General features: G+C 38.7%; 3 protein-coding genes across 4 annotated transcripts in view; 2 read left to right on the top strand and 1 right to left on the bottom strand.

The window, feature by feature from the left end:
• The window catches only part of LOC133649000 (uncharacterized), a 1,204,785-nt gene that overhangs the window by 811,463 nt on the left and 367,218 nt on the right, over window positions 1–26,104 (top strand). The gene's annotated exons all lie outside the window — the stretch shown is intronic.
• Window positions 16,312–21,324, bottom strand: thg1l (tRNA-histidine guanylyltransferase 1-like). 2 transcript variants are annotated; one of them, XR_009825966.1, is made up of 9 exons: window positions 21,231–21,324; window positions 20,706–20,954; window positions 20,072–20,275; window positions 19,815–19,991; window positions 19,563–19,732; window positions 19,396–19,484; window positions 18,789–18,896; window positions 16,505–18,151; window positions 16,312–16,415 (listed from the first exon to the last, which is right to left on the bottom strand). XR_009825966.1 is itself a non-coding variant. In XM_062045627.1 (9 exons), the coding sequence occupies exons 4-9, from the start codon at window positions 20,263–20,265 to the stop codon at window positions 17,990–17,992; spliced, it is 900 nt and encodes a 299-aa protein (XP_061901611.1). In that variant the 5' UTR covers window positions 20,266–20,275; window positions 20,706–20,814; window positions 20,903–20,954; window positions 21,231–21,259; the 3' UTR covers window positions 16,312–17,989. The 2 variants fall into 2 exon arrangements, 1 of the variants encoding a protein (XP_061901611.1); XM_062045627.1 differs by having other exon boundaries at window positions 16,312–18,151; window positions 20,706–20,814; window positions 20,903–20,954; window positions 21,231–21,259.
• Window positions 21,332–25,455, top strand: lsm11 (LSM11, U7 small nuclear RNA associated). The gene is made up of 4 exons (XM_062045626.1): window positions 21,332–21,809; window positions 23,110–23,249; window positions 23,335–23,418; window positions 25,075–25,455. Exons 1-4 carry the CDS (start codon window positions 21,371–21,373, stop codon window positions 25,345–25,347), a joined length of 936 nt encoding a protein of 311 aa, XP_061901610.1. The 5' UTR covers window positions 21,332–21,370; the 3' UTR covers window positions 25,348–25,455.

The following is a 26,104-nucleotide window of genomic DNA, read 5'->3' as shown; positions in this document are numbered from 1 at the left end:
TCACCATACCCTTCTTTAGTGAAAAATAAAATGTTGTTTTTTTTCAAATTCAAGACAAAGTTATATGTTTTTGGTAACACTTTAGTATTGGGGAACATATTCTAAGTAACAAAGACTTAATTTAGAGTTTTTTGGACACTAGGGGAACATATTCTAAGTAACAAAGACTTAATTAAAGTTATTTGGTCAGGGTTAGGGCTAGAGGGTTAGGGCCAGGGTTAGAGGGTTAGGGTTATAATAAGGCCATGCAGAATAAGGCATTAATAAGTACTTAATAATGACTAGTTAAGAGCCAATATGTTACTAATTTGTATGTTAATAAGCAACTAATTAATGGTGAATCATTTCCCCATACTAAAGTGTTACCATGTTTTTTTACTGGTGCACAAAATGAACCGTGCATGAACATCACCTTGTTCAAAGAACAAAACCAACACAGTGCATAAACTCACAACAAATTACACACCTACAAATCAGTGTGACTTCTGCTGTTGCCGTATCCGTAATACGCCGATAGGGAAAAGTTTTTATTTACACGATGAGTCGGGTGTGTCTTCACCTCCGCCGAACCCCTGAGCCCGACTCACCGAACCCCTAGGGTTCCATCGAACCCAGGTTAAGAACCACTGGTCTAGTCTCTTACGTGAATGAGCTAAATAATATTATTTGATATTTTACGGTAATGTGTTAATAATTTCACACATAAGTCGCTCCTGAGTATAAGTCGCACCCCCGGCCAAACTATGAAAAAAACTGCGACTTATAGTCGAAAAATACGGTACAACAATTGCCACAACGACTTTTTATTGTCCACTGAGTTTCATTATTTAATGATTTCTGCTGGTGGTGTGCCTTTTCAATGAAAAAAAATGTGCCTTGGCTCAAAAATGGTTGAAAAACACTGCCTTATTCTATGCACTACAGTGCGGGACTAAGTGCATAGCTAATATTTAGGCACACTTATATGTTATAATATGGATATAGACTTTTATAGGAGCTGCTATTTTCCATCCTGTAACTTTTCTAAATAGCCTTCCTTTTTAATGCACACATCGGTCTATTAAGGTATACGTTGCCGCTTCCGGTTATTGGTGCCTCCGTTCAACGCAATGAATGGTGGCCGGCCCGCCTAGAAGGATGCACCGGGAAACAAGTGGTACTCACCGCGGTGCACGGCAGCAGGCTGAGCCCAGCGGAGGAGCGCTAGGACGGACAGGCAGACCGAGGACACCGCGCCGCGGAGGAGAGGAGGACGCATCCTAAACACGAGAAGCTCGCAGTGGGTTTGAGCGGGAGAGACATGAAAGTGACACACACTCCTGTGGATCCCTCACATCGCTTCCAGGAACCGCCTGCGTCCGTCTGACATGGCAGAGAGGCGCCGCTCCTCTGAGGGGATGAATGACGGAGCCCATCCCCTTCGCGTACAGGCGGAGAGTACACGAAACAAGACTGTGATTGGAAGAATTGACCACATTTATACCTGCACTATTGGCAGACAATCAACACATAGTAAAAGAGATCGTATTCTTAACTGTTCAAATAGGTGTACTGTTTTTTTGGCTCTTAAAGGGATAGTACACGGGGACGTCGTGGGAGAGTGGCCGTGCCAGCAACCTGAGGGTTCCCGGTTCGATCCCGACCTTCTACCAACCTCGTCACGTGACCCTCACGATTTTCCCGTGAGACTCCCGAATTTCAGTGCCCTTCCCGAAAATCTCCCGGGGCAACCATTCTCCCGATTTACACCCGGACAACAATATTGGGGGCGTGCCTTAAAGGCACTGTCTTTAGCGTCCTCTACAACCTGTCTTCACGGCCACTTTTCCGCCATTCAAACCGCGTGCCAGCCCAGTCACACAATATATGCGACTTTTTCAACACACATAAGTGAATGCAATGCATACTTGATCAACAGCCATACAGGTCACTAGGGGTGTGGGAAAAAATCGATTTGAATTCAAATCGCGATTCTCACGTTGTACGATTCAGTATCGAGTCTCATTTTTCAAAAATCGATTTTTATTTGTATTTATTTATTTATTTTTAAAATTTTATTTAATTTTTTTTATTTTTTTCCCCTTTTTTTACATTGTTTTTCATTTTGTTTCCATTTTTTTTCATTTTTTTTTTAATTTTTAAATTTTTTTTAATTTAATTAAAAAAAAAAAAAAAATATTTTATTATTTTTTTTATTAATCAATCCAACAAAATAATACAAAGCAATACCATAACAATGCAATCCAATTCCAAAACCAAACCCGACCCAGCAACACTCAGAACGGCAATAAACAGAACAATTGAGAGGAGACACAAACACGACACAGAACAAACCAAAAGTAGTGAAACAAAAATGAATATTATCAACAACAGTATCAATATTAGTAACAATTTCAACATAGCAGTGATTAAAAATCCCTCATTGACATTATCATTTGACATTTATAAAAATTAAAAAAAAGAAAAATAGTGTCACAGTGGCTTACACTTGCATCGCATCTCATAAGCCTGACAACACACTGTGTCCAATATTTTCACAAAGATAAAATAAGTCATATTTTTGGTTAATTTAATAGTTAAAACAAATGTACATTATTGCAATCAGTTGATAAAACATTGTCCTTTACAATTATAAAAGCTTTTTACAAAAATCTACTACTCTGCTTGCATGTCAGCAGACTGGGGTAGATCCTGCTGAAATCCTATGTATTGAATGAATAGAGAATTGTTTTGAATTGGAAAAATATCGTTTTTGAATCGAGAATCGTGTTGAATCGGAAAAAAAATGGATTTATAATCGAATCATGACCCCAAGAATCGATATTGAATCAAATCGTGGGACACCCAAAGATTCACAGCCCTACAGGTCACACTGAGGGTGACCGTATAAACAACTTTAACACTGTTACAAATATGCGCCACACTGTGAACCCACACCAAACAAGAATGACAAACACATTTCGGGAGAACAACCGCACCGTAACACAACATAAACACAACAGAACAAATACCCAGAACCCCTTGCAGCACTAACTCTTCCGGGACGCTACAATATACACCCCCCGCTACCACCAAGCCCCCCCACCTCAACACCCCCATCCCCCGAATTCGGAGGTCTCAAGGTTGGCAAGTATGCCGTTGTGTCCTTGAGCAAGACACTTCACCATTGCTGCTGATGTGTCGTGGTTAGGGCCTTGCATGGCAACTCCCGCCATCAGTTTGTGAATGTGTGTGTGAATGGGTGAATGTGGAAATAGTGTCAAAGCGCTTTGAGTACCTTGAAGGTAGAAAAGTGCTATACAAGTATAAACCATTTATTTACACCAATTTGAGGGCCACCATCACGTTTGCAGTACCACCAACCAGAGCAGGGGTGTCAAACTCCTTTTAAATCTACTCCCAAGTGGGCCGGACTGGGAAAATCATGGCACGATAGCTTAAAAATAAACTCCGGATTGTTTTCTTTGTTTAAAAATAGAACAAGCACATTCTGAAAATGTAGAAATCATAATGTTGTTGTTTTTTTGTTTTTATACTTACACGTTGCGGTTAATAGTATTCTATGTTTATTTGTCGTTACTTATATTTTCTATATGAATTATATGATAATGTTCATCAGTCAACTCACTGGTCTTCATTTTCAATCTATCAAGATAAAAATTTTTTTATCAAAATCAATTTACAGTATGTTATTTATGTAGTTTGCTCATTTTCCTTTACTGGTGTAATGAATTGTGAATTATATTTTTATAGCGCTTTTCTCTAGTGACTCAACGGGCTTTACATTTTGAAACCAAATATCTAAGTTACATTTAAAGCAGTGTGGGTGGCACTGGGAGCGGGTGGGTAAAGTGTCTTGCCCAAGGACACAACGGCAGTGACTAGGATGGCAGAACCGGGGATCGAACCTGGAACCCTTAAGTTGCTGGCACTGGCACTCCACCAACCGAGCTATACCGCCCACTAACATCATGTGGTTTATTTTGTCCATCCATCCATCCATTTTCTACCGCTTGTCCCTTTTAGGGGTCACGGGGGGTGCTGCAGCCTATCTTAGCTGCATTCGGGCGGTAGGCGGGGTACACCCTGGACAAGTCGCCACCTCATCGCAGGGCCAACACAGGTAGACAAACATTAACACTCACATACTCACACTAGGGCCAATTTAGTGTTGCCAATCAATATGTAGCATAATCTACAAAGATACAAACAATTGCTATTGCGACATCCAGTGGACACATTTATAACAGCTGTTTCTTTCATTCAAAAATGTCAGGTTATTTTTTATACTTAGCAAACTTATACTTAGCCTGATCCGGCCCTCGGGCCGTACGTTTGACACCCCTGAACCAGAGACTTTACAACAGGCCTGGGCAATTATTTTGCCTCGGGGGGCCAAATTTAGAAAAAAAAATGTGTCTAGGGGCCGGTATATCTATTTTTTGGAACACTAATAAAAAACCTCACAATAATGTCTGAATGCTAAAAACGTTATGACAGACTGCCATAAAAAATGGAATGGAATTTTAATTTTTTTTTACTGACAGACACCCAGAATGTACATAAAAATATAGAATGTGGGATTTACGATAGTAATTATAAACGATAAAACACTGAATATTGACAACATATGAACGTCACACCCCCTCTCGATCGTTATATTTTACAATAAAGCGAAATGCAACAAAAATGCAGCAAACACAGCGGAATATGAACGCGAAGGGTAAAAATCAAAAAATTGAAACTGAAAAAATTTGATACATCTGATACATCACTAAGCTTTAGAACTTTGTTGTAAAAATCTTTCGCATCTCTCCCTGACACCCGCATTTCAGGCTGACACTCTGTGGAAACGCAGCCCACTCACACTGCTTGGTGCCTCGTCTGAGCTGCTGTGACTTAGATTACCATAGTAACTAAATAGATGACCATAGTAACCAGTATATCATGCAAAAACGCAGATTCCAACCATTGAAATACTTTGTATAGTTCAAGACTTACGGTAATTTGAAAACATCGCTGCACATCATAATGGCAGCTATAGTTTCGATCTTAAAGATCTTAAAAAAAAATATTTAGGAATGTCCGGCGGGCCAGATTGAAAAGCTTAACGGCCCGCATGCAGCCCCCGGGCCTTAATTTGCCCAGGTCTGCTTTACAAACACCAAATAACCTTGCAAAAACTTAATAGCTCCCCAAACAGCAATTTTAACAACCAAACTGAGAATACTGCATATCCTAAAATAGTGCGCCAGACTTTAAATACCCATCGTAAAGGTGTAGTCCAGTTCATTAAATGTGTGCTGCATACAAATAGACGCATAATAACTTTGAAAAAAAGAGAGACAACTTTAACACCGCTTGTAGAGAATACCGTATTTCCTTAAATAATGACCTCCACACCAATAGACGCCAGACTTAAATCGTCAGATAAAATTAACTTTGTCATTGTGTCAGTGTGAGAAGTGTATTCTATTTCAGGAAATACAGTATGTGCCGCACACATATTGAATACAAAAAGATGTGATAGTACAGTACTTACCGCATGAATACCATATTCCCTCAAACAGTAACCTCCACTCCAATGAACGCCAGACTTCAATCGTCAGATGTGTACTTCTGTTCATCCATCCATCCATTCATTTTCTACCGCTCTGTTCAGTAAACACAAAATGTGCCGCACACATATAGAAAGAGAGTAAACTTAAAACAAATATTTGACTACTTTAGCATCACTTGTAGGGAATACTATATTGTATTTCCTCAAATAGTGACCTCAACTCTAATAGACGCCACACCTTAATCGTCACATGCGTACTGCAGTTCAGTAAATAATGACTGATAGTAATTTAAACAAATAAGAGTCAACTTTAGCACTGCTTTGATTGATTGATTGATTGATTGAAACTTTTATTAGTCGATTGCACAGTACAGTACATATTCCGTACAATTGACCACTAAATGGTAACACGCGAATATGTTTTTCAACTTGTTTAAGTCGGGGTCCACTTAAATAGATTCATGGTACAAATATATATATACTATCATCATAATATAGTCATCACACAAGTTAATCATCAGAGTATATACATTGAATTATTTACATTATTTACAATCCGGGGTGTGGGATGTGGAGGGGGGTGGGGGGGTGGGTTAGGTTTGGTTGATATCAGCACTTCAGTCATCAACAATTGCATCATCAGAGAAATGGACATTGAAACAGTGTAGGACTGACTTGGTAGGATATGTACAGCAAGTAGTGGACATAGAGAGATCAGAAAGCATAAGAACAAGTATATACATTTGATTATTTACATTTGATTATTTACAATCCGGGGAGGTGGGATGTGGAAGGGGGAGGGTGTTAGTTTAGGGTTGAAGTTGAAGCCTGGAGGTGTTCTTTTAGTGCTTTTTTGCTTGTTGAGCAAATTGTATTCTCTCAGTGGTCCCTTCTCAAATTAAGGCCGTACTCCAACTAATTATCAAATGCGTACTCCAACTAATTATCAAATGCGTACTCCAATTTAGTAAATATGTGTCACACACAAATAGACGGTTGGTAAATTGAAAACAATTTTAGACTGCAATCGCACCGCTTGCAGACATGTGCCGCACACAAAAAGACAAACAATGACTTAGAAAAAAAAGACTACTTCAGCACCGCTTGCAAAGAAAACATTATTTCCTTAAATAATGACCCCATGCTATAATTGCCATGCTTTAATTGTTAGATGCATACCCCGGTTCAGTAGATAAGAGCATATGCCACTCACAAGTAGACAAACGATTGCAAAAAAAAATCTAGATAATTTAGTGCTGATTGTATTGAGAATGCTGCATATTTCCTCAAATAATTGCCTCCACTCTAATAGACACCATGCCATAATCAACATTGAATGCATGCAAAAATGGAGTAAAATGTGTCACATGATTGTATGAATACGGTATGTATACAATACACACTGTAAGTGTCGTACTGGAATTGACAGATAGTAAATACACAAGATTTTCAAATATATATGATCATACATTTGTATTATGTCATTGTACAATTACAGACCACCTTACCCTTACAGTAACACAGGTTTGTCAAATCTGTTTTTACTGAGGGCCACATCGCAGTTATGGCTGCCCTCACAGGGCCGCTTGTAACCGTTAATATCTTATGATTACAAATGTTTTGGTGATTCACCTAAATGATATTACTGTATTATAAAATTGCATTTGATTATTCGATTTTTTCTATACATCGTAAAAAACTCAGCTCAGTCGCCACAACTTTACCATAAAGTTCACTGTGTTTTTTATAGCCATATTACTGTAAATGGAAAAGCGGTAGTATAGTTCTTTACAGTAAAATTCTGGCAACTGAGCTGCCAGTTTTTATCATAAAATCCATGGTCATTTCTAAAGTGTACAGTTTGGTTGATAACCTGCTTCGGAATCACAAGTCAAGCAGATATTTTGTGTCATTCACACATACGTTTTTATTATTATTTTGATTAAAACACACTTTGAAATGTATTATAGTATTATATTTGTTGCATTATTAGACATGCAATTGCACGCAATACATGTATTGTTTTCTGTCAAAATGGAAATGATACATGTATTGGCCTTTCCAAACTTTCCAGGTTCTAAACCAAAGGCCTTGGGCTGAACCAGGACAGGTGGTGCACTTTCATACGCACTTCCGACTACAACTCAAGTCTCTGCAAAAATAGCTTTATTTGCAAAAAAAAGGTTTTCTTTCCAACATGCCATCCCAGGTTAACAAAAACAACTTTAACTACATACAAAGCTATAAACAAAACTAAAGCTCAAGTGTTGCGTAAGAAGTGGTCAAAAAATGTTTTCACCGCCAGTCTCTCAACCCGACATTTGTCCAATCAGTTTCACCTGTGCGCCCCTATATGCTTTCGTCACAGGTGCTGCAAATGACACAGAATGTGAATGACTTTCTGATTCAAAAAATAAATAATTTAACTTACCGTATTTTTCGGAATATAAGTTGCAGTTTTTTTCATAGTTTGGCCGGGGGTGCGACTTATACTCAGGAGCGACTAAGTTATGTGTGAAATTATTAACACATTACCGTAAAATATCAAATAATATTATTTAGCTCATTCACGTAAGAGGTTAGACGTACAAGATTTCATCGGATTTAGCGATTAGGAGTGACATTGTTTGGTAAACGTATAGCATGTTCTATATGTTATAGTTATTTGAATGACTCTTACCATAATATGTTACGTTAACATACCAGGCACGTTCTCAGTTGGTTATTTATGCGTCATATAACGTACACTTATTCAGCCTGTTGTTCACTATTCTTTATTTATTTTAAATTGCCTTTCAAATGTCTATTCTTGGTGTTGGGTTTTATCAAATAAATTTCCCCCAAAAATGCGACTTATACTCCAGTGCGACTTATATATGTTTTTTTCCTTCTTTATTATGCATTTTCGGCCGGTGCGATTTATACTCCGGAGCGACTTATACTCCGAAAAATACGGTAATATATGCAGTACCAGAGAAATATAAATAATAGGGATGTCCGATAATGGCTTTTTGCCGATATCCGATATTGTCCAACTCTTTAATTACAGATACCGATATCAACCGATACCGATATCAACCGATATATACAGTCGTGGAATTAACACATTATTATGTCTAATTTGGACAACCAGGTATGGTGAAGATAAGGTACTTTTAAAAATAATTATAAAATAAAATAAGATAAATAAATTAAAAACATTTTCTTGAATAAAAAAGAAAGTAAAACAATATAAAAACAGTTACATAGAAACTAGTAATTAATGAAAATGAGTAACATTAACTGTTAAAGGTTAGTACTATTAGTGGGCCAGCAGCACGCACAATCATGTGTGCTTACGGACTGTATCCCTGCAGACTGTATTGATATATATTGATATATAATGTAGGAACCAGAATATTAATAACAGAAAGAAACAACCCTTTTGTGTGAATGAGGAGGGAGGTTTTTTGGGTTGGTGCATTAATTGTAAGTGTATCTTGTGTTTTTTATGTTGATTTAATTTAAAAAAAAAAAAAAAAAAACGATACCGATAATAAAAAAAACGATACCGATAATTTCCGATATTACATTTTAACGCATTTATCGGCCGATATTATCGGACATCCCTAATAAATAACATAAAAATGGCTACCATAATGACCAACACCAAAGTGCAGTAGTACAGTAGGCCCAAGTATTCATTAAACACCACCACAATGACCAACACCGTAGCGCAGTAGGCCCTAGTATTCATCAAGCAACAAATAATTAATTTAACTTAATATATGCAGGACTACCGAAATATGAATAACAGAAAAATGGCTACCACAATACATTTAGTAAGAAAAGATGATTATTTCAAGGCATTTTGCAGTAGACAACAAATGATGTGGCGGGCCATATCTGACCCCAAGGCCTTGAATTTGACACCGCTGCCCTAACAGATGCCTAGTACTCTCTGCATTTGACCAAATGAACTCCCCCAGCCATTATATGAGGAAACACAATACCTTAACAAGTTTCAACTAGCATACTTGAATGTAAACACATGCTGTCTTTAAATAACTGAACCACTTGCCTCCACATGTTCTGCTAAATAAAATGTGTTCAGGGAGGCCACGAAGCGGTTGATGACTGTGTTGACCTTGGCTGTGGCCCAAGTGAATTGTCCTGAATACACAGCTGCTTGGCGCTTACTTCAATCAGACGTGTTTTTCAAGCACACCTGTGCCACGGACTCATTCATTGGAAATCGCATGTATAACTTGTGCTGGTCTAGATAAAAGGTACAAGTCTTGATGACACTGAAGCATGTACAGTAGCTTTGAAATAGGTCACCAGACCCCGAAATACAGCACTTGTAGTAAGCGAGCTTACGATGGTAATGAAATACAGTCGGCTTCGCCATTCATTCGGACGTGCAATGATAAATATGCCACAGAGCACATTTCGGAGGGGATAGAGTGTACTCGGGGTGTGTGAGGTATTCTTAGCACTGGTGGAAGTGCAGGCCTACCAATCCATTCACTTCTGTAAATGGCATCCTGGCAGCGAGACAAGACCACGCACGCTCCTGCCAAACGCTTTAGTATCTACGGTACTTCAGTGAGGTGTGTGAATACAACGCATAATCTTATCCGCCCTGACCGAAAAAAGAAAACAGAGGGTGTGATGCTTCCTGGACTGTTTAAAATGTATGTGAGAGCATGATCACAGACAGTGGCGGGTCGTCAGGGCCAGCAAGGCCTTCTCTGCTGGCCTAACATAAATCATGATCATAAATTGACAATTTACATTTACTTTCCCTAAATATATACAAGTATTCATCATATTCTCTTAATGTCATATTAGGCTCGAGTGTTGCTGTTTTTACGTCACAGCTTTTATCCAATCAGAATTCAGCTAGCTACTTCCTGGCAGTAAATATGAAATCTGCCCGTGGCCTTCTGAATCAACAATGGGGCGGTCTTTGCAATGTTGGTTAACAGGGCACATACAGTTGATAGACATTTGCAATAGCCAATCAGATCACGAATTGTTGACAGGAGGCCTCCTGGGTTGCCACACGTTAAACCATTGACCGTGACATACACTACCGTTCAAAAGTTTGGGGTCACATTGAAATGTCCTTATTTTTGAAGGAAAAGCACTGTACTTTTCAATGAAGATAACTTTAAACTAGTCTTAACTTTAAAGAAATACACTCTATACATTGCTAATGTGGTAAATGACTATTCTAGCTGCAAATGTCTGGTTTTTGGTGCAATATCTACATAGGTGTATAGAGGCCCTTTTCCAGCAACTATCACTCCAGTGTTCTAATGGTACAATGTGTTTGCTCATTGGCTCAGAAGGCTAATTGATGATTAGAAAACCCTTGTGCAATCATGTTCACACATCTGAAAACAGTTTAGCTCGTTACAGAAGCTACAAAACTGACGTTCCTTTGAGCAGATTGAGTTTCTGGAGCATCACATTTGTGGGGTCAATTAAACGCTCAAAATGGCCAGAAAAAGAGAACTTTCATCTGAAACTTGACAGTCTATTTTTGTTCTTAGAAATGAAGGCTATTCCACAAAATTGTTTGGGTGACCCCAAACTTTTGAACGGTAGTGTATACCGTATTTTTCGGACTATAAGTCGTAGTTTTTTTCATAGTTTGGCCGCGGGTGCGACTTATACTCAGGAGCGACTTATGTGTGAAATTATTAACACATTACCGTAAAATATCAAATAATATTATTTAGCTCATTCACGTAAGAGACTAGACGTATACGATTTCATGGGATTTAGCGATTAGGAGTGACAGATTGTTTGGTAAACGTATAGCATGTTCTATATGTTATAGTTATTTGAATGACTCTTACCATAATATGTTACGTTAACACACCAGGCACGTTCTCAGTTGGTTATTTATGCGTCATATAACGTACACTTATTCAGCCCGTTGTTCACTATTCTTGATTTATTTTAAATTGCCTTTCAAATGTCTATTCTTGGTGTTGGGTTTTATCAAATAAATTTCCCCAAAAAATGCGACTTATACTCCAGTGCGACTTATATGTTTTTTTCCTTCTTTATTATGCATTTTCGGCCGGTGCGACTTATACTCCGTAGCGACTTATAGTCCGAAAAATACGGTACGCCTCCAGTTATTGGATACTCACTTTTGACTAACAAGTGAGTATCCAATCGCAAGTTGTAAGTTGTAAGAGCAGGCAGTGCTCGGCAGGTAAATTGAGCCGCACAGGAGCCACACCTAGCTAGCACAGAAATCCGATATCTTTTTTTTTTGCCCTTTCCAGCTACTCAGGCAAATCATATTGTTGATGTAGATGCCCATATCGGCTGTACAAATTTACCTTAAAAAAGAGAAGTGTGGGATACTTCTCTTGTTGCCTTATTTGTATTTGACTTTATTAAATGGATTTGTATTATTATTTGGTGCATACAGGCCGAAAAAGAGAAAAAAAAAGAAATCCGATATCTACTTGTTTTTTTGACCCATGATGGTCAAAAGGAGAGCAAAACATTGATTTGGTTGCAGATAAATACCTGCAAGGCCTTTTTCAAGAAAGACATTTCAAGAGAAGCTGGATGTTGTGAGACGAGGTCAGCTGACCGCCGAGCGAGCCGACCTGTCCCAGCCGGTGAAATGGTCAGTCTGCTACTTCCAATAAAACCAACCAAGTACCCCGGCTTCCGATTGGTGCTGCAATATAAAAAAAAATTCACGTTTAATATGTTTTTACAGCTTCCGATGGTTGCTGCGATATTTGACATTTTTTCACATTTAATATGTTTTTACGGCTTCCGATGGTGCTGCAATATATATATACAGTATATATATATATATATATATATTTTTTTTTTTTTTCACATTTACCAGTAATATGTTTTTACGGCTTCCAATGGGTTCTGCGATATTTTGCTTTTTTTTCCGCATTTAATATGTTTTTACAAGTACTTTCATTTTGACAAAACCACGGAAAGATATGTTTTAATTGCTGATGCGGGTTTATAGATTTTTAAATGTGCCGGAAAATAGCCCGTTTTGTACACAATTGAGGTGATTTAATGCACAAGTGTGTTTCTGTATAGTATTTCTCCAGCCGTGGTCATGTGGTGGCATAAGTGATGGTATTATGAGAGGTATTTATTAAAGTCTAAGTAGGACATCACTGAAGGCCTAGGTGTGAAGTGCAAGGCCTGCCACTGATCAGAGTGGGGATGTTGTACAGGGGCCCCAAACACAGATTGTTTTTTTTCCTGTCTAATGTTAATAATAAATAAATATTGCAGTCAAAGTTTAATAATAAGGTTGTTTGAATCAGTGCCCTACTACACCGCCTATCAAAAAATGCAAAATGATCCATTGCACTTGGTTAGCAGCAAACCTAGCTTCAACATTTCACGCAACACGTACGTCATAACGTCATCAAAGCTGACCTTTAAGCATTCAGACACAGCACCAGCTTTTTGGAAAGAAGAAGAAAGGTAACAATACAATGCTGCTTATTTGTGACAGCATGGGAGAAAGTATTGTACAAGTTTAATTTTTGCATCTCATGGCGCATAACTGTGATGCGTTCAAGGACTCTCGATTTAACTTAGAAATGACTACGTTTTAAAAACAGGCGGATGCTTAACCCCCAAGAAATGCACTAATAATAATATACCGGTAATCATAAGGATAATGGTGTATTATTATGATTTGTATTATCCACTGATGATAATCTTACATCAATTTGTAATCCTATTTCAGTGAATAATGACAGCTTATATGATTACATAAATGAATATTCTGGCCACTGTATATTGAATTTGTTGGCATTCTTTAAAAAAAACAACACCAAACAACACAAAGAAACTTTTAAAAAATGTTACTGTATATGTTGTAGATACATTACAGCATCTTGAAACATTCAAAAACCTATTTAACCCTGTTGTAGGAGGCATTTGATGCAGAAATTGAAGAGTTGAAAAAAAAATGTTTACGTATGTTTTTAGAGAAATGTTGTAATATTGCAACATTGGGCTTTGATGGGAGCAGAATTTCTGTATTTGTACTCACGTTGTCTGAACAACTAAGGGTTCATTTGCAGGGTTGATTGCTTACTTAGCCCCATAACGGTATATACCATTAATAATAATCACACATTAGTTATATTTTTATGAAGTCATTTATTACAACTATAAAAAATATGAAACAAGATAAAACTCTTAAAAAAACGCTTTCCCCCCCTCTTTTTTTCTTTTCATGAAGACTTTCATTGGTGGTGAAAGTCCTAAAAACAGTCCCTGTCGTCTGTAAAACGTCTGTAGAATGTATACTATCCATGTATAGAGAAAATACTTCAGCCAGTGATGTAGTGGAGGGAATACAACCTGTCTGAGCCCACTGCAACAAGCCAGCTATTTGACTACCACATCCACCCAGTGTTGTATAATTGCAACAATTATATAACAAGCTCTAAATTAAATTTGATGCATCTCTTCCACAATAACTACATATATACATGCTCTAGACATTGTAATAACAACCAAAAAAAATATAAAACACATTTTAATTACTTGAATCTGATGAATCCAGTCCAATGACACAAATAGATTTTGTTCGAAGGAAACCTTGAGAGGTTGTGTGAGTTCATGGCCAGAAGGCGTGACTTATAAACAAATGTACGATCCGATAGCCTTGTGAGACTGAACAATAGGACCCAATGACTATGTAAATGTGGTAAAAGAAATTAAAAACAATTTAACAGATTGTTCTTTAGGATGGTTAAAGGTAACGTTGTAATTTTACAACAAGGGGTGTTACAGGGTAAAGTATTTTTTTTTGGTTTTTTTGGGCCGCAAGGCATTTATTTTTTTCAACAAAACAAGCCCAAATTTAGACTGGAACCCAATTGAGCACAAGTGGAAAGGTAGAGGTGTAATGTGCCTGACATCCACCAGCTCCATTATGTCATCATAGAGGAGTGGAAGAGGATTCCACCATCAACTTGTGAGGTGTACTTAAATGCATTATCAGCAGTTTAGACAACAATGGCTCTGTGTGGACCTGTTTTTAGTGGATTGTAAATATTTACTGCCATACAAGCTGTACATAGACTACATCCAAGTTTAATTTGTTCAGTATTGCCCCTTGAGAAGATATAATAAAACGGTTGCTGACATGTGAGGGATGTATACTCACTTTTGTTAGATACCACATAATGTCAGGAAGACAGGTAAAAATCTGTGATCTGGGACCCTTAAGAACTTGAACTATGTTTTCAAATGGTTAAATACATGCATATGCTCTTCATCAGGAGTGTCAAACTCATCGCAGTATAGGCTGCCTTTAGAGGGCAGCTTGTAACTAAATCCTGTATGAATACAAATGCATAAGGATTCACCTCATGATATTAATACACAATTGCCTATGCACTTGGTTAATATATATTTTGCTCACATACACTGTAAAAAAACAAACAAAAAAAACCTGTAGATTTTACCATACAAAGCAGGCAGCTCAGTTGTCAGAAGTTTTCCCAAATATTTACGCTGGTTTTTACAGCATATTTCTGTAAATGGAAAAACAGTACCACTGTTTTTTAATGGCAAAATACATATTTAAAAAACATATGTATTTATTTATTATTTATGTTTGTTGTTTGTATAGTGTATTTCTGTAAATGGAAAAATATTACCACTGTTTTTGACAATAACATTCCGGCGACTAAGCTACCAGTTTTGTTTTTTTTTTACCGTAAAATCTGTTTTTTACAGTGCATTACTGTAAATGGAAAAACAGTACCACAGTTTTGACGGTAACATTTTAGCAACAGAGCTGACATTTTCTTACCGTGGAATCTTTTTTTTTTTTTTTTTTTGTATTACTGCAAATATGAAGATAAAAATATTAGGTTTTTTTACGGTAACATTCTGGCCACTTAGCTAACAGTTATTGTTACTGTAAAATATACATTTGTTGTTTGTACAGTGTATTATTGCAAATGGAAAAATTGTACCAGTTTTTTTATGGTAGAAATCTTTATTTTTTATTTTTTTACAGTGTATTACTGCAAATGAGAAGATAAAAACTATTACTTTTTTTTTACGGTAACATTCTGGCCACTTAGCTGACAGTTATTGTTACTGTAAAATATACAGTTGTTGTTTGTACAGTGTATTATTGCAAATGGAAAAATGGTACCACCGTTTTTATGGTAGAAATCTGGCGACTGTGCTGCCAGGTTATTTTTACTAATATAATATCTACGGTTGTTGTTTTACGGTGTGGTACTGTAAATGGAAAACAAGAGTGCCACTGTTTTTAAAAATAAATCTATCATTCTATTGTCATTTTTACTGTCTACAATTTGATACGTAACCTGCTTAAGCAATTTTGAACAAAAATGTTTGATATATTGTTTGTTGCATTATTAAATAGTTTAAAAGATATGCACTTGCATGCAGTATTATTTGTATTATATATTTTTCTGTCAAAATGGAAAGAACGGATACCATCCATCCATCCATTTTCTACCGCTTATTCCCTTCGGGGTCGCTGGAGCCTATCTCAGCTGCATTCAGGCGGAAGGCGGGATACACCCTGGACAAGTCGCCACCTCATCGCAGGGCCAACACAGATAGACAGACAACATTCACACTCACATTCACACACTAGGGCCAATTTAGTGTTGCCAATCAACCTATCCCCAGGTGCATGTCTTTGGAGGTGGGAGGAAGCCGGATACATTTAGTAAAAAAAGATAAAGTACTTCTTCTTCTTCCGTGTGTCATCATCAGATGTCCAGCTCAGTAGCATATAGCCACGCCTCTTCTCAGGTCCCTCATCGAAGAGACCGACCTCCGAAGGTGGTTTCTACAAGGGGAAGGAGGTGATTATGTGGTGAGCCGTCTGCTCCGGCCCCCCAAACTCGCATGATGCTCTGTTTGCCAGGCCACCACTACCTCAAAGATGATGTAAAGCAGCCGACCACAATTTGCATGCGGTTCATCATTCCATTGCCGGTGTGGCACTTCCTCTCCTTTAATGCCGTCTACCGGGTCCTGGGTGTAATAGTGGGCATGGCGGACTCCTGCTTCCAGCCTTGCTTTGTAGACAGGTCTTCAGGGATGGACCTGAGCAGCTCTTGTTGTATGTATGGCGGGACTTCAGTCTTTTTAAAGGCAGCACTTTCATGGTGGTGTTGTGCAGGATATGCCAGTCATGTCTCTGGGCTTTCCTTCTGAGGGCGAGGGTAGCAGCCTCTCGTCGGAGGACAGCCGGGGCAATTCCTGCTAGTACTGGCAGGTGGAACACGGGGGTGGGTTTCAGGCAGCCAAGTCAACCTTCCTGCCATGCGGGCTTTTGTACCAGGCTGATGCACAGTATTCAGCTGCAGAGAAGACCACGGCTTGCGTGGAGATTTCGGAGCAGTGCCGGCCCTCGATGACACTTTGGCAGTCACTTCTTCAAGGTGTTGTCTGAAGGAGAGTGACCTATCCAGGCGTACACCAAGGTGCAGTGGGGCTTGTTGGAGCTCCAGGTATTTGTTGTCAACAAATACATCCAGTTCCCTTTTTGCTTGGCTGTTGTTGTGGTAGGCTGCTGACACGGTCATGCCAATGCAGAGCTGTAGGCGCAGGTAGGCTGCCAGGATACCCATGTCCTGGTTTAGGCTATCTTCCATCGCCTCCCGTGTTGGTCGACGCATTATGACGGCCAGGTCATCAGCGTAGCCATATTTTCGGGATGCTGTCTCCTGTGGATCATATATGTGTGTATATGTTGAAAAACATAGGCGCGAGGACAGATTCCTGCGGAAGGCTATTCTTCAGCCTCCTGAGCCTGCTGCGTTGTCCATCACTGGTTTGTAGGGTAAAGCTGCGATTCGTCAGCATTTCCATGAAGAACTTCAACATATGCCGGTCTGGGATGGTCTTTAGTAGCTTTAGGTGGAGTTAACAGTGGCATAGGCAGCTGTAACATACATCAACACTACTCCAGCCTTCTCTTTTTCTTGGAAGCTGTCCTCAACATCTTGAGAAAACAGTGTCACCTGGTCAAATACTGACCATTCACGACGTAAACCGGACTGTTCTTGTGGGAGTTGTGGATCCACTACTGGCTCGATGCGGCTATGGATCATTCTCTCCAAGATATTAAATGGAACACAAAGAAGTGAGATGGGCTTGTAGGACTTCGGGTCTTCAGCAGGTTTGTTTGAACTTTATTGCAGGGTATTATTTCTAGGCCTTTGGGGTGGGCAAGATCTGGTCCCCGGGCCTTGAGGTTGACACCTGTGCTATATATGCTTGCATACCATAATAAAAAATGTGTTGCCTTAATCTGACAAACTAAGAAGTCATTTATTTAAGTTTATTATTGGTAATGTGTGTTTATTGGCTGATATGGGTCCATTATTGTAGTTATCAGTTCATTAGAAGTTTGCGCTAGCAGTCATCATCCTCCAGAACATCAGGGTGTTGTTCCCAAAACTGTTCTCCTATGATGTCACAGACGTAGGACTGCACACTCTTCCTGCTCCGAGTCACAAGCACGTCCTTCTTCTTATTATTTGCTAAACTCATTTGTTTGATCACGGTTTCGTCTCGCTGGAAAAGAACAAATATGAAGTTGAAAAATAGTTAAAAGATGCTATGAAGGAACTTAGAAGGCCAACAATGTGTAAGCTATCTGGTGTAGTTATGTATCCCAAATAAAAAAACAACAACAACTGCTTGGTGGTAATGAAAGACAGAAGTATGGTGAAAACAAGCAGGTCCATTGCCTGAGGGCCCAGCATTACTGAATAACAATACAAATACTAAATGACATCATGTTGAGATTATTCACAGACTGCCCTATTAACGAGAATACTGTTCAACTTGATATTTAACGCTCCTTTGACCAAGTTAATAGTGACACTGCTAAGAATTCTTAACAGTAAACAACATTGTCATAGCATGAGTGTGCACAAGTCATGTACAAAGGAACCTCTATAAAGTCAAATATTCTACTATTTGGAATGTAACCAACATTTTTGGTAAAACAGGGTCTCTAAAGTTGGACAAAACTTGAATCATCATGCATATTATTATATACCTATTGTTTCCTAACTGTGTGTTTTGTTGTTTCCATGTTAATGAAGGTTAAATTGCTTTTACACATGTTCTAACACATGACTGAAAAAATTCCAGGGCATTTAATTCAAGACTTATGATGGTGAGCAAGTGAGTATTTTCACCTCACCTTTTCCCAGATGAGTGTGGTGCCTTTCCTATGGATGGCAGGTTCATTGTTGTAGTTGATATCAAACTCTGAGAACAAGATCTCATTTTTGTCGGCAGCTAACGTTCCCTGTAGGTGAAAAGAAATATGACAATATTTATGTAAAGACAACATGTGATTTATTCATATGTATTTGACGTATAAGTTACATTTTTGTGGAATTAGCTCAATATTTATGTGAAGTCGAAGCATTACCTGTAATCAGATGTTCCAAGGAATTGGAAGAACAGTATAACATCAAGCACCATCATGATAGAAAATACAACTAGCCCCACCTTGTGGCAAGCGTGTGTACTGCATATAACAGTTAAAACGAGGACATTGTGCAAAGTGGCCCATTTTTTATAACTGCTGTAGTTTATTTTTGAAGTAGAACAAAAATTATTTTTGATCCAATCAAGTAGTAGAACCTAATAGAAGTCGTTCTCAGGCCTTTGGGAAACTTGTGGTATGTTATTAAAGGTATTTCTATAATGTACATACCAATTTTAATGATTAATACACAACTTAGCATGAACTTTTGGCATATAACCATGCTATGAAATAACACACCATGTTGAATACTCACTTTGAGGCGATCCTCCGCCTGGATTGTGGTCAGCCCACTTTTCTGCACTAGAGTCCAAAACACTGTGTTGTACAAATTATTTACGTGACCTAAAGGGGGAAAATTTGTCATTCTTCGTTCTGGATTAATTAACCAACTTGGAGTAAATACAGATTCAGCATACTCACAGTCTGCTTGCCTCCAGCTGAGGTAGTCTTTAAGGTTGCGGTTGCTGGGATACAGCACCACACGGCCATCAAATCCCGGTGGGTAGAGGAGTGGATGCTCCCCAAAAAAATCTTTCCAGTAAAAAACATAAGATGATGAGAACTGCGAGGCCACGTGGGTCATAAGCTTGCTGCCAAGTGAGCAGAGAGGAGAAGATAAGTCAGGCAACAACAACAGCAACACAAGTATTATTAATGTTGCCAAAAAGTTACCTGGATCTCCTCTTGAACCAGGTAGAGGTTCTCTTGAAAACAAAACTGAACTCATCACTTTGTCCATATGCAATAATAATATCATCTAGTTCCTCCATGACCGAACGAGCACTGCGGGCCATCAGTCCCAGAGCCCTGTTGTCATTCGGCTTGGTAAACTTGTGCTGCTCTGCAAACCTGAACAACAGCACAATTAAATAACCCTCTACAGCATCACCTCGCATCTTTTTGCAAGGCCTTCAAGAAAGTAGACTCACTTGTGGAAGTTGCGCCCATCCAGACGCACAACTATGTAGCAGTTTCTCAGACAGGTGTCATCGGCTTCAAAGTTCCTCACATATTCAAACTTGCTCTTGGCCATGGTACGAGTGCAGGTAAACAGACAAGCTAGAGGTCCAATAACACATGCCTTTATGCCTTGGTGATATCTGTTGTTGTGGAAAGGAAGCATCAGGGTGCCCCTGCAAGGAAAAAGCCAACATAAATTGTATTTTTATTGTTTTCTTAATTAAACTTTGGTTTAAAACAGAGAGGACTCACTGGGATTGTGAATGCATTTTTACAAGAGAGTCCTTACAATGCATTCAGACATTTTAAAATTGTATTACTGCACAATTACAATATACAAAAGTCGTCAAACCATGTAGTTATCCATCCATCCAACCATCCATTTTCTACCGCTTGTCCCTTTCGGGGTCGCGGGGGGTGCTGGAGCCTATCTCAGCTGCATTAAGATATAGTTAGCATACAAGCCAATTCGCTTCGGAACGCCGTCAATGAAATAAAGCTGATGATAGATTGGCTTTTACTCAAACAAATTAAAGTGAAACTATAAAAAGAGACGAATAAGAAAGGCTGAGTGTGTTCCAAATACTCATCAGTCAGACTTACCACACTTCAGTTGATGCGAATCTCTCGCAAGATTATAATGAACACGTCAACAGGTTACTCCAAAACGGTCTTCTGAATGCTGTATTGTTTTTACCAAACCAGTTTTCTTCTTGAATAAATTAGAACACAAAAAATAATTAACATTAAAATAAAAACATTGCATCACTCATGCGAGTTGTGTAGCATCGGTCCCTCACTGCATATGGTCCGAGTAACAACTGGGGCGTATTGCAGGTAGTTCCGGATCCCCTGAAATTCAGAAAAAAAAAGCTTTCGTTTAATTGATGAAATAAATTACACTGTGAAACGTTGAGATATAACTATAATTTAAAAATCATTAGAATATTGGTGCATTGTATAAACACGGAATATAACTGATACTCTGGTCGTGCGCAAAGAGTAGTGTAAGCAAAGATCGTGTATTTCATACAATAATATAGAAAAGTCGCTTTTGTAGTGCTGATGCAAATTAGACATTTACTTAATCAAAAAAAACTACTATAATGTACACATAAATGCACATACCAAAACAATTACAAGAGGTTTGATAGCCCTAAAAGCATGTTTAATGTTTGGAGAGTGAACGCTCGAGCTTCAAAGAGCACATTAATTTCCCATGGTGCTTTGCGAGAGCGTGTGTTAGACTGCGGCGCTTTCAAACAAACATGGAGGAGAAAGAGAGGCAGAGCGGAGCAGAAAAGCCAGATAGTAAAGAAACAGCCTCGACGTCCCAACACAGTGCCCCGTCTTCGTCACAGGACGACGACGCGGCCAAAACAGACGTCTGCTCCGGAAGTTTCGACCCGCTGTCGGCCTTGTATTCTCCCACGGTGTCGCTGCCCTTTCCCAACATCAAATGTTTCGACAACGTCTCCCAGTACGAGAGCTTCCTCAAGGGCGGCCGAGGCAGAGCCAAGCCGGAGAACGTGGAGAAAAAGCGGCAGAGGGCAATGAAAGGGGTGGCCGACCCGGAGCGTATCGAGAGGCTGAAGCAGCTCATGGTGAAGAAGAAGGCGGAGGGTGAGGACGAGGGAGAAGGCAGCAGCACACCGCGACCACGCCGACGACAGAAGCCGCAGAAAAATGTGCTGACTAGGATGACCCGTAGGTTCAATACTCAAACTTAGGGCTGGGCGATATGGCCTTTTTTTTAATATCTCGATATTTTTAGGCCATATCGCGATACACGATATATATCTCGATATTTTGCCTTAGCCTTGAATTAACACTTGATGCATAGAATTACACCAGTATGAGAATTCTATGTGTCTACATTAAAACATTCTTGTTCATACTGCATTAATATATGCTCATTTTAAACTTTCATGCAGAGAGGGAAATCACAACTAAGTCAATTTACCAAAACTGTATTTATTAAACTGTTATTAAGCAGTGGCACAAACATTCATGTCATTTCCAAAACAGAAAGTGCAAGATTGTCAGAGACATTTTAAAACAAGCTAATAGTGCACTTTTGTGCATGGTGTCACTAATATGACATATCAAAACAACACTAAATTAAAGTGTACTTTTTTTTTACATAACACTACAATAGTTTAAAATTATGATGTCACACAAGATATTTCAATAAGTGTCAAATAAAAATGAGCTGCATAATAGGAAATCAAATAGTGTTTGTCCTTCGCTGTGGTAGGTTACTGCGGACATGATCTCTTTTTGTTTTGATTGATTGATTGATTGAAACTTTTATTAGTAGATTGCACAGTACATTACATATTCCGTACAATTGACCACTAAATGGTAACACCCGAATAAGTTTTTCAACTTGTTTAAGTCGGGGTCCACGTAATCAATTCGTGGTAGTTGACGGTGTTGATGTGGAAATGTTTGCCTCTGCATTTTGATGGTGTGGCACCGAATGGAGATGTTGACATGCGGAGTAAGCACTCTTCATTCTCTAGCAGGTGACTTTTCAAATGATGCTACATATTAGCAGTAAAAGGGAAAATATTGTGTTAAAATGCACCCAATTACAGAAAATGTAGTTTTAATTAAAACAAATATTTCTGAGTTGTGCTGATAGAAATGTTCCTTTTGTTTCACTTTTTTCTCAAACGGTGCTCACATCCTTCTAACTTACTTGGTCATAAAACATGCAGGTTGGTATGGCAGTCATTTTGGGAAAACCAGTCTTATTTAATTGTCAAACTCCACACACACACATGCACACACACACATGCTCACACAGTGTTTTGCAATTGGGAAGCACTTCTGCTACAAAGGGGTGATAGTGACACTTGTGTAGTTCTTAGGAAGTTTTTGTTAGTAAATTACAAAAAAAGTGTGCTACTTCCAGCTGATTAAACCAATTATAGACAATGTGTTGTTGACATGCTTATTTACTTAAGCTTTTAAAGCTGATCTGAGACCTGTTTGTGTGCAGTTTGCAAAGGCAGTCCTTTGGGTGAGCTCTACCGATGTGTGGAGGAGAGGATAAGGGTCAAAGTGCACATCAGGACCTTCAAAGGATTGAGGGGAGTGTGCTCTGGCTTCATTGTGGCGTTTGACAAGTTCTGGAACATGGTGAGCTAAACAGGCCAATTGAAGGCTTCCAGTTTGGATCTAAGATGGCTGCCAAATAATGTTACTTTTCATTTGTCTGTGGCAGGCGATGGTGGATGTCGACGAGACATACAGAGAGCCTCTTCTCGGGGAGGCCTTGTACCACGAGAAAGCCCTCACCATCACTCGGGTACTTTGCTACTGTCTGCCATTGGATATAATACCATTTATTCATACCACTATGGGGAAAATTCGGTGGTTGCACTGCAAATCTTGCATACAGTAAAAAAGTAAAAGGTAATAAACTAAAATGAGTAATAATAACAACAACACCAGTTATGTTCATATATAGATATATATTCATATTGCACCTTAAATGATTGCACTTTGTACAAATAATAATACACAATATTTTTAAAAGACTGTTTCTAATGTGGTCCTCTTGTTAGCCAAATGTAACCAAATATTACAGTAGAAGAAAGCACAGTTTTATATCTCTACAAATTATTTTTGCTAAGGCAGAATTTTTTATACCTAAGTGAGCTGAAGCCACTAAATAATATGCACACTGCATACTTTCCTGAAATTATTTAGCTGTTTGATATTGAGGAGAAGTGGGACTTACTAGGCCTGGGCCAATAATACATTTTGCTGGATGATATATTGGCCCACAAATTATTACTTTTTTTTTTTGTCCTGTCCAGTCACTCAGGTAAATCATATTATTGATGTAGATGCCCATATCTGCTGTAAAGATGTATTTTAAAGAAGAGAAGTGTGGGATAGATACTTCTCTTGTTGCCTTATTTGTATTTGACTTTATTAAATTGATTTTTTTAAATGTTTTTGGTGCAGGAGGGATAGAAAAAAGGAAGACAGATGGGGAAATTGCGTGGACAAGAGGGGGAGACAGAGAGACAACAACAGAACATCAGCAAATACGATATGTACAAATATGAAACAAAACATGATAGCATACAAGCAGTTAGTGAAGTAAATATTAATAACAGAAATGACAATAAACAATATTGCACTACAAATGGACCAATACAAATAACACTATCAATAATGAATAATAATAATAATAATAATTACCTCCATTATCAACAACACAATAGTTTCAAATGCAACAATACATATATGTAATGAAAACATGAATTACAAAAGAAAGTAGATAAATGGAGGGAAGAAAGAGAAGCAAACTACCTTATTTTTCGGAGTATAAGTCGCTCCGGAGTATAAGTCGCACCGGCCGAAAATGCATAATAAAGAAGGAGAAAAACATATATAAGTCGCACTGGAGTATAAGTCGCATTTTTTGGGGAAATTTATTTGATAAAACCCAACACCAAGAATAGACATTTGAAAGGCAATTTAAAATAAATAAAGAATAGTGAACAACAGGCTGAATAAGTGTACGTTATATGACGCATAAATAACCAACTGAGAACGTGCCTGGTATGTTAACGTAACATATTATGGTAAGAGTCATTCAAATAGCTATAACATATATAACATGCTATACGTTTACCAAACAATCTGTCACTCCTAATCGCTAAATCCCATGAAATCTTATACATCTAGTCTCTTACGTGAATGAGCTAAATAATATTATTTGATATTTTACAGTAATGTGTTAATAATTTCCCACATAAGTCGCTCCTGAGTATAAGTCGCACCCCCGGCCAAACTGAAAAAAACTGCGACTTATAGTCAGAAAAATACGGTGATTTAATTTTCATTTAACGTTTAATTGATGTATTAATAATCGTCCCAGGCCTAGGACTAACTATGTGTGATGTAGATGGTTGTCACTCTCGCCAACATGCTTGAAATCTTTGCACAGCTCTTTGAGAAGTTAAAGCTCCAGGAGAGCTCAACAACAAAGCACAGAGTCCAGGGAGAAACCAGCACGTGTCCGCCTTCCAATCTCAAAGTGACTTCAAAACACTCGAGTGAGCGGGGCCATGGCGAGACATCAGAGCCCCTGAAGACACAGGAGCCAAAGGCAGGTAAGGAGAAAGACTGCAGGACTTATGGCAAGGTTCAAACTCGCCATGTCAACCAGCTTTTTATTCGGGGTGAGAACATTCTACTGGTCAACCCACAACCACTCTGACTGTGCTGTGGTTCTGTTTGTAAGAACCCACCTAGACTAGTTCATACATCATATTGATATGGAACATTCTTCCGCACAAATAAAGAAATACAACTCGTTGTATTGTTTTCTGTCTCCCTCAAATCCCTTGTCAGTGCATCGCCGTTTTCAGCCAGCAGGTGGCAGCATAGACATAGCGCCGCGGTCGCCATTATCTCCAAATTGTCTCTTGATGTTGCTTTTCCACTTAGTTTGAACAGGACTGACAGCGCAGTCTCAGCGGGCTTCATAAATGCATTATGAATAATTGAGTTTGTGAAGCTTGGGATTGCAGATGGCACTCAAAAGCTGTCATTTGTCCTGATGTCTCGGATTGCCTTTACTCTTTAATGGGCACATTACCCATAAAAGCACAATTTACGGCATCTCATGGAAGTCGTCGAATGCTTTAGGTTTCAATGGCGGACGTCACTTTTGGTTTATCAGCGGCAACTATGTATTTTAACTCGCTTATTTACTATCATTCTGCATTTACAAACATGTACCATTTGTAACTATATTACTGTATCAGTTTTAGTTCAGTGTGTGATGACAGTGCAGAGTCGCGCCCACTTTACGTATGAGGGTTAAGATCCATCCATCCATCTTCTTCCGCTTATCCGAGGTTGGGTAGCGGGGGCAGCAGCCTAAGCAGGAAAGCCCAGACTTCCCTCTCCCCAGCCACTTCTTCCAGCTTTTCCAGAGGTGTTCCCAGGCCAGCCGGGAGACATAGTCTTCC

The sequence above is a fragment of the Entelurus aequoreus genome, linkage group LG04 (genome assembly GCF_033978785.1).
Source record: "Entelurus aequoreus isolate RoL-2023_Sb linkage group LG04, RoL_Eaeq_v1.1, whole genome shotgun sequence".
NCBI lineage: Eukaryota > Metazoa > Chordata > Actinopteri > Syngnathiformes > Syngnathidae > Entelurus > Entelurus aequoreus.
Note: the sequence above shows the minus strand (reverse complement) of the source record. Positions and strands in the feature narration are given on the sequence as shown.

Bases quoted from the DNA above. Each gene is read 5' to 3' on its own strand.
- thg1l (XM_062045627.1), bottom strand. From the start codon at position 20,265: ATGCTTCCTTTCCACAACAACAGATATCACCAAGGCATAAAGGCATGT. The intron at 19,733-19,814 runs GTAACTTTTTGG...CTCACTTGGCAG, and splicing joins TGGTTCAAGAGGAGATCCAG to CAAGCTTATGACCCACGTGG. The intron at 19,485-19,562 runs GTGAGTATGCTG...TTCCCCCTTTAG, and splicing joins CAGCTGGAGGCAAGCAGACT to GTCACGTAAATAATTTGTAC.
- lsm11 (XM_062045626.1), top strand. From the start codon at position 21,371: ATGGAGGAGAAAGAGAGGCAGAGCGGAGCAGAAAAGCCAGATAGTAAA. The intron at 23,250-23,334 runs GTGAGCTAAACA...TGTCTGTGGCAG, and splicing joins TTGACAAGTTCTGGAACATG to GCGATGGTGGATGTCGACGA. The intron at 23,419-25,074 runs GTACTTTGCTAC...ATCTTTGCACAG, and splicing joins AAGCCCTCACCATCACTCGG to CTCTTTGAGAAGTTAAAGCT.